The sequence below is a fragment of the Populus nigra genome, chromosome 11 (assembly GCF_951802175.1).
Source record: "Populus nigra chromosome 11, ddPopNigr1.1, whole genome shotgun sequence".
Taxonomy (NCBI): Eukaryota; Viridiplantae; Streptophyta; class Magnoliopsida; order Malpighiales; family Salicaceae; genus Populus; species Populus nigra.
In genome coordinates, this window is record NC_084862.1 from 1,401,283 (window position 1) to 1,410,791 (window position 9,509).

At 29.0% G+C, this 9,509-nt stretch overlaps 1 protein-coding gene across 1 annotated transcript; it reads right to left on the reverse strand.

Annotated features, from left to right (window-relative positions):
- Nucleotides 1-5,142: 5,142 nt before the first annotated feature.
- LOC133668746 (ankyrin repeat-containing protein At5g02620-like) lies at nucleotides 5,143-8,232 on the reverse strand. The gene is made up of 3 exons (XM_062088729.1): nucleotides 7,484-8,232; nucleotides 6,718-7,244; nucleotides 5,143-5,799 (listed from the first exon to the last, which is right to left on the reverse strand). Exons 1-3 carry the CDS (start codon nucleotides 8,115-8,117, stop codon nucleotides 5,212-5,214), a joined length of 1,749 nt encoding a protein of 582 aa, XP_061944713.1. The 5' UTR covers nucleotides 8,118-8,232; the 3' UTR covers nucleotides 5,143-5,211.
- Nucleotides 8,233-9,509: the final 1,277 nt, after the last annotated feature.

Genomic DNA, 9,509 nt, shown 5'->3' on the forward strand with positions numbered 1-9,509 from the left:
GCTCATAATTAAAAAATAAAAAACCTTAGGCCACAAGCTACGAAGCACCAAACCAAAAATAAAATACAAATAATCAATATGAATATATGACAATTAGCTCTTTTGTTTATTGAAGGCAAGAGGCCCTTTTGCTTAAATATTGAAGCATCATTTAATTTGTAGTTGATTTCTTGTGCTTTTGTCAGTTGTGAGTTCCGGTCGCCATTAGACTCTAAGCTCTAAACCAAAATTACTGCGATCCCTTGTGGATGACATTGGTTGATTTATGGCCCATCTGCAGCGGCACAAAAGCAATGTATTATAGAGGGGATTAATTAATATATCGGCTGAGCAGCCGAGAGAGACATTAACAACACGTACAGCAGCAATATTTCCTGAATGGAAGAGGGCGGCAAGTACACTTTGCCAACAACAATCCTTTACATGATTATGGCAGGAACGACATTTTTTCCACTCATGATCACCTGTAATTGCAGAACGTCGATGAGTTAGTACCACTTCATATTTACACTGTACTACATATATTATCATATTTGAAGAAATTAAAAGTGAATTATCATATTTGAAGAAATTTTAATTGAAAATCGATTAACATGCTAATTTCAATTGTATTATATGTGATAAGGATAGACCTAAATTTGCTTCATACGTAAGTGTTATTGACCGGAACAGTTTGATTCAAGGTTGTCAATTCCATTTCAGTAGGTGTTTCGTTTTTTCAATTGGAACAGAATGTTTCAGTTTCGGAGTGTTTCGGCGTGCCATTTCAGGGTTGTACAGTTCATATATATATATATATATATATATATATATATATATATTCAACAAACATAATTCAAATTCAAGATAAATTAATTATAAATTATGCAATACAAACACAATGCCAAACAAATATAATTTCAAAATTTAAAATATTTCTAAATAGTCAAGACTAAATAGATCTTTAACTTAAAGTAATTCAACTTAAACAAAATATCAAAATATTATGAAAGTAAAATGTTTTAACACAAATATTTTAAATATAAAGTTAGGTCAATGTTATTAAGGCTAATGAAATCTAAAGCATCCCTTGTTTTGCTCAAATTCCTACAAAGTATAAATATGAAAAAAAATAACATGAATATAAACCATATATATTAGTAATAAATCTAATTTTAAAAAATTAATATCATTGTTAATGAAAATAGTAATAATAATTTCCAATGTTATTATTAATATCATTGTTATAGAAAATAGTAATAAAAAAGAGCTTTTTATAATTGGGTGGTTTAATTAATTAAATTGAATAAGGTTCAATTTGATTCAATGGCTTTTCAAGAGCGGAATGGAACATGTGGAATGGAACCGGAACGTTTCGGGCGGAATTTAGCCAAAAAATCCGGAACGGATCGAGATTTAAAATGAGATGAAATTTGTTCCGTTTTGTTCCGTTTTTTGAATTGGTATGAAATGTTTCGGCCATTCCGGGCGGAACGGAACGGAATTGACAACCTTTGTTTGATTGGATTAAAACGAAACATGTGAAAGTAAACACGACTAAGCTTAAATTAAATCAACTATGAAAATATATTTTATTGATAATAGTAAATACTAATATAAATCAAATCAAAATAAAAAAATTAACAATAATTATAAAAATAACCTAAAATCACATATAAAAAATTAAAAAAAGTATATATTTATGATTTTAAACGAGAAATGGAATAAAAAGGGAGGGAAATATACCAAAACAAAGAATTTTTCCCTTCAAAATTTCTTTACCCCCTTAAAATGAGGGTTAAATGTTAAACTCCTTAAAATGATTCTCTCTTTCTAAATTTGTTAGCAAAAATTTGTACACCAGGGATAAAAATTGAAAGTAAAAAATTTTAAAATATTTATGATTTTGATAAGTTTTGATTTAAAAAAACTACCCCAAGGTGGTGGTCTGGTGGTCTAGAGGCAAATCAAAATCAACTAGGGGCTTGGGGGTTTTGCTTTCAGTGCCATGAGCCACAAAGTAAGAGCGAGCTATGTAAAGGCTAGTTTCAAGTGGTAAGAATTTAAACCATGTTTATTTTTGTGTTTTAAAAGTGTTTTTAAAAATATTTAATTTTTCTATTTTTTTTTCTTTGTTTTAAATTAATATTTTTTGGTATTTTTAGATAATTTTGATGTGCTGATATCAGAAATAATTTTTAAAAAATAAAAAAATTATTTTAATGTATTTCCAAATAAAAAACACTTTAAAAAGTAATCGCAACCACGTTCTCCACTCTTTATTTCAAATCAATAGAATTTTTTAAAATTTTATTTTAATTTCCTTTATTTTTATCTCATAAATTAATGTACGATTATTAGAAAATATATGTTTTTTAAATAAAAAAATAATATGAAATGAGAATTTTGACTAAATATATTATTTTTTCATGAGAGTTCAAATCAATATTTTTTTACAAATATTCATTTTTATTGCCATGGAATTAAATAAAAAAAATAAAAAGTGACCACATTATTAGCTCAAATATGTACACTTGCGCATTTATTTTTTGTTTTTTACAAAAAGAAATAAAATCTCTTTTTAGCATTTAATTAGTATTAACAGTTCGATTTATTTTTACATATATATTTTTTAATTTGTACAAACATCATCTTTTAAATTTTCAATTTTGAAATTTTATGCTACAAAAACACATGTCCACAACATCATAGCCTTAGTTTGGAATGTTACCCATAATTAATGTAGCATGATATCCCTAACTAGTTCATATCTAATTGAACTAATATTTGAGCAATTTCCCCCCTCTTTTGTATCTGACATGTTATTCAATGGAGTCGATGAGATTATTAATCCATACATGATACATGCACTTCATGGAACAAGCTAGCTGGCACAGGACTCAATGAAGTGGCCGTTTGGTGAACCTCACCTGCAACCACGTTAATAAGCGTTTGGTAATTAAAATGAAAGTACTTTCAGTGGGTAGGACCCACATGGCACCGCTGGTTTAGGAGAAGCAGCAGCAGCATTTTGCTGCTTCTCATCTGGGAAAAACAGCTACAGTGGAGCCATGCTCCACTGTAGCTGTTCACTAAAGTGCACAGTTTATTTATTTTATTTTTTAAAAAAAAAATTCAAAAAACGTGAATTAATTCACTCACATGAAAAGTTTCACTGTTTCTTTTTTTTTTTGAAAAACCAGTATAGTTAAATGATTTCATTCATACTATTCACGTGAACGTGAATAATATTTTTGATTTTTTTTTAAATTAGCTTAAGATGAATTAAATTTACTTGTACTGTAATCTCAATTTTTATAAATGATAATATTTTACCTAATTTTATTGCACTCTCAAAATGTTTTAGAAAACTGTAGTTCTTGTCAAATGAATTTTGTACGTAATGAAATTGTAAATTTTTTTTTTAAAAAATTGACTTTTACTAAAAAAAAACTAGTATTTAATATTATTTAATAACACTACATAAATTAGAAGGATATCGCATAATGACGTAACATTTATGGAATTTGATCGCAATTCCAATTATGTTCTTGACGGGTCCGACCCAGTAAAAAAAAAATCAGTTTTTATTTTTATTTTAATTGTGTTTTATTCAAAAAATTAGAAGGAGATCACTTGATGACGTAACAAAAACTTCAGTTTTTGTTGTTGCGCACTTAAGAAACCATGAAAAATATAGTCCTTATTTGATAGATTTATTTCGTATGTGATGACATTGCACATAGTTTAATGGAATAATAAAAAATATTTGATATCAATATTATTTATTTCATGATGTAATAACAGTAGTTAAATCTACAATATTTAAATTAAAAATCATTCATATATATATATATATATACATATATTTTATAACCTCAATTTGAAAAACATTTTTTTAACCAAACACATTAAACTACTTTTTGTTCAACCTCAATTTCAACCACAGTTTTAACCAAACACCTATTTTTTCAAACCAACCTCAACTAAAAGTACTTTTTATAAAACAACTTTTTTAAAATCACAACCACAACAGCAACCTCAATACCAAACACACTCGAAGAAGGAAACTTGGCATATCCCACTTTTTATAGTAGTTTTCTTACGGTGAAAGCGAATTGTCTCGGATGCGATAATAATTGCATTTTAAATTATTAATATATATTTAATATATATTTATTTATAATAATATATATTATAATATTTAAAAAATTCAAAAATCATTTCAAAAAAATTGTGATTTTCTCAAATACTTTTCTACCAATTTTGCATGATATTGGGTTGTATATTTACACTGTAAAATATAAATTTGATATTAAAATACTCGATTTTCTCTGAAATATTTCAAAAATTAAAAAAATCTCAAAAATCTCAAAAAATTTTAAATTAATTTTCCTTTTCAAAAATAAATAAAAAATATTTTATTTTCATGCATACGGTCAAATTCTAAAAAATTTTCAAGCGTATTTTTCATAAAATAAATTGCACCTTTCTCATGTTTTGGATAAACAAAATTAGATATCATAATCAGTTTATGATCATCCATTAGGGTTTGACCAAAAATATCAAAAACCTTTTTCCAATTGTTTTTTTTAAAGGTCCAGATATAGAGTTTAATGTTTGTGGGGTGTAAAATTATATGATAATATACACCCTCAAATATTAAAGATATAAGGTGTAAACAAGCTAGCCACGTGGCACATGAGCCTACTTTTTAGAGTACTTTTCTTACAATATTTTGAGATTATGGTAGATTGTTTTTTAAAATATTTTTTTATTTAAAAATGTATTAAAATAATTTATTTATTTTTATTTTTAAGAATTTATTTTTAATATTAACATATTAAAACAATTTAAAATTTAAAAAAATTAATTTAAAAAAAAATAATAAAAAAAAACTAATAATACTTCTTAAATACAAAAACAAACACTTTGCAAGTACAATCTTGATTAATAAACAAACCATCAAAGCAAATTGTGCCTGGAAAATAAATTTAGCTGTCCCAACTAGTAGTTGTGTCACTAAATTTTAGTCACGAATAAGAAAAAGAAAAAGAAAAAGAAAATTAATGTAAGAGTTTTTGACTACTTGACTTGTGATGTGCATCAATTACAAAATAAAATATAAAAAATTGACAATTGATTTGGGAGCCAAACACATGATTTCTGAACATATGACATTACAAATTCTTTTAAAAAACAATAAGAATTTAAAAAAAATACATCAGAGTTTTATTTGATAGAAAATTTAGAATCGATTGTTTCACTACTAAATCTCACCTCGTAAAATATCCTATACATGAAATATATAAAGAAGAAGAGGCAGCCCAAACCAATGACATAAACGCTGATAGCAGACCCCGAGAAAGGTTCTAGAACTGCATATATGCCCATGATGAATGCGGTAACCATTGTCCCCATGCTTATCCTGGTAAACATCATGGCATAACTCAATAGTTTCGTAGTGGTTACCTTATCTATCATTTCTAAACCTTGAAAAGACGCCATATAAAAGTGGATGAAGATAGCACAAATAGAGAGCACCATTAACATTGCATCTGATATGATAAATATTATAAAAGCAGCTTTTTTAGCTAGAATTGCATTGCCTCGGTCGCTCTTGTAACCGCCAGGAAGGGTGAATGCTGCAGCAAATGTTACCGTTGTTATCAACGCCGCAACAACTAGATGAGACTCCCTTGCTTTACTCATAGCATCCTCTTTCTCTTTGTTTCTCTCCTCATTCCCTCTTCCCAAAACCTTGCGCTGGCGGCCAAGCGGTCGACTGCCAACATCTTCAAGGGATTCTAGGATCTCTTTCTGCAAAATACTTAGGGTAAAATATCATTTATCATTTTTAGCTATTTAACAAATATCATATATCAATTTCCAAGCCTTTGTTTTTTGTTTCCATAACTAGCTTGTTTGCAATCAAGTCCTTTCGGTTAGTGTATATATTATATATAATTAGCAGGTAACAAAAACTTATTTGGTTGAAATTAAACCGCATGCTTTACATTAGCCCAACTATCCCCGAAAAGAAAACTAAGATATGGACGTAATTTTATATGCCATTAATTTTACATCATTTCATTCTAAAATTAATTTCCAATATATTATTGTTTATTGTTACTCTCCTTCAATGCTTGTAAGATTATGTTAAGTTTCTGTTAGATTTTTCAACTTCAATTTTCAGATTTTTAAAATTTTAATTTATTGTATTTTTTTCATTCATTTGCACTACTTTTTGTTTTTTTATTGAATAATATATGTTTTTTGTAAGCAGTTACATTCGATTCATATGCATAATCTGTTATTGTAGATGAAGAATTGAACAAAATCAATAAAATGACTTGATTTCAAATAAAAAAGATTATTAAGTTATTCAAATTAATGATTTCACTTTTATGTTTGGTATTGTATGGTTTTTAAAAGTGTTTTTTTATTAAAAATATATTAAACATGGGTTTGTTTTAGGGTATCATTATTTGTTTGTTTTAGTCTTACCTGCATGTTTTTAGGAGTTGATAAACATGAGTTGCATAATTCTTGTTCAGTTTGTTATGTAAGGCTAATTAAATATCCAAAGTTATTCCAAGTCTTAATAAGATAAATATCAGTCTCTTGTTTCTTATATTTCTTAGTAATTAACATCAATTAAGTGCACGACTTATATTAAACATTGTTTAATGGATGCATTAATTTTCACAACAGTTAATTCATAGAGGATTTGATTACCTGTATCTCTCCATAATCTCCTTCATCAATGTCGTTGACGCTTAGCTTTCGCTTATTAAGACCATATATCTCCCTGTAATCGAAAACACCTCTCCAATGCTTATTCTCGTGCGCTAAAGCAGCAATTAGATGGAAGGGCGTGTTTCCTTTGTCATCCTTCTCGGTTTTAAGTCTTGCAAGTTCAGGAATCCTCAGACATTCCTCGAATACTTTTCTATCTTTACTTGCCACAGCATAGTGAAGGGCATTCCAGCCTCTGTTATCAACTAGCTCACAACATGCTGGGCAAAGAGAAACAATCTCTTTCATTGCATCTACACGTCCTCGAATGGCAGCAATGTGAAGTGCTGTTCTCTTCTTCTCTGTTTCAGCAATGTAGGCCGCGGACGCATCACATTCTAGTAATACTTCCACTACACGAGCACTAGACCAGTCACAATAGGCAGCGTAGTGAAGTGGTGACCAGCCGTTGTCATCGGTTGTTTTCGTCAACTTTTCTTCTTTTTCTAACAATTTTCTTGCTGTCTCTGAAACCAACAAAACAAGGAATAAAAGTTATCCTTCATGAACAACAGAGATTTCACATCGTCTATGTGAATTACTATATATCCAATACTTAAACTTACAAAGAATTTTAGTGGTATAATTTATTTTATTTAAAAAATAAAAAGCTAATTATGAAGCAATCACGGATATATAAAATCAAATATACGTGGCTTTTATATATAAATTATTTAATTCTCCAGACTTGAGAGCAAAATCCTACCATCATCTCCCATCTTGCTTGCCGCATGTAGAGCAGTTCTACCATTAGGGCCGCCATAGTCCACTGAAATGCAATTAGTAAGGATTTCATCGATCACCTTTCCTCGTTCTTCCCTCCTCCTCGTGATAATGGAAGCAGCAATATAAAGTGGAGTTTCTCCATGAACATTGGCGGAATATGGAAACTCAGGGTCCTCTTTTGTCAATATTTTCACCACTTGGGCTTGGATATTTCGAGCTGCCACATGCAACGCTGTATCTTTCTCTTCATTCGTCATCCTCAACATCATTTTAGCTTCTGTTACTCTGCTCTCCGTATCTGCAGGTAGAGCTTTTGCACGGTCAATGAGGACTTCTACCACGTTGGAATGGCCATTTCTTGCTGCCAAATGGAGGGGGCTTTCTCCTCTCTTATTGGCTTGGAATAACAGAGGTGGACACCTTTCAAGAATTCTATTAACAAAATCAGTGGGTACGGTTTTACTGCTTTGGTTTGTTAAGTAGACATGAAGAATGGTGTTCTCGTCTGGAGTCAATAGCTGATCAAGGCAGGTTTGACAATTCTCAAAGGGATCGATATTGCCTTCTTGTGCAGCGTTGTACAAGACAGGATCCATATAGATGATGCTATCCATTTTGTAGCCTAGAGAAACTCACTAAATGAAATGTGAACAGATGAAAGGCTAGATAACAAAGGGAAGAGGTTGCACTCAGCTGATCACAAGACCTTTTTTATTTCTTCAGTTTTTAAAGAAAGAAAAAGGCTAGCTAACAGCGTCGACATGATTACATTTATTTTCCTTTTTGACTTTTTGATAATATCTCGATGAATCATGTTTAGGATTTTTTTTTTTAATCATTTCCACTCTATTATTAGAAAGGCTAATATTCCACGAATTGTGCACTACATTATTTTTTTTTTATCTAAAAGAGATGCATTAAAAAAAGTTTGCAGGAGTGGAATCATGCTTCGGAACCTTTTACTTTTCTGGGAAATTTGCTATGTAACACCAAGGTTTTTTTACTAAATATGTATTTAATGTAAAAAACAAATTTAAAATTCAAAAATCAGTAAAATTTAAACCGAGTTTACGAGTTTATAGAAAATATAAATACTTCTAAATTAACTCTTCTTTTCTTGGTTTTGTATGAATAGCTTGTAGATCAATAATTAGTTTCCAAAAAAGAAACCACTCAAAAAGTTACCTGCTACTTTTAGTTTTCTGTTTTTTTCTGACTTTAGAGCTTTTCTTTAGCTTTTGCTAAAAATCAGTAAAAACGATTGCTACTTAGCGGTGAGGAAAAGTTGCTACTATCAACTTTTCGTCACCGCTAAGTAAAGAAAAAGGAAAAGAAGATAGATGACTAATAGTTTGGAATTGAGGTTGAAGTTGTTTTTTTGTTAATTTTTGTTAAAATTTGGAATTTTTTAGTGTTTTTGAATTATGTTAAAATAATTTAAAAAAAAATAAAAGAAAATATTATTTTAAAATATTTTTAAATAAACACATTAAAAATCAAAATTTAAATGATTCTGCAATTTCCGTGGCTTATTGTGGCTTACTTGATGGGTTGTTAAATTATTTTTGAAGAAAGGTTTATGAGATATTGAGCTGTCAAGGACTGTTTCTGAATTTGTACCTACCAATAAATGTAACATCCTCGATTTTCTATATTTTTTTTCGCGATACATTGAAAATTTTCAAGTATATATATATATATATATATATATATATATATATATATATATATATATATATATATATATATATAGGTTCCACCAAAATTTCGACCAAAATTTCAGCAAAGTCTCCCCTATACTGGGAGATCCCAAGTTATTGACATATACCCTGTTTACACTTCTAATATCTCACATATCCTCATAACTCAATTACGACTCAGTCGTCCTGGGTCTCAACCCAACTTATTATCATCAACACAACACATCTTATTCAATAACATCATATAATGTAGTTCAAATGAAAGATTCAATTTCAACTATAAACATGCATGGTTAAATAGGTACT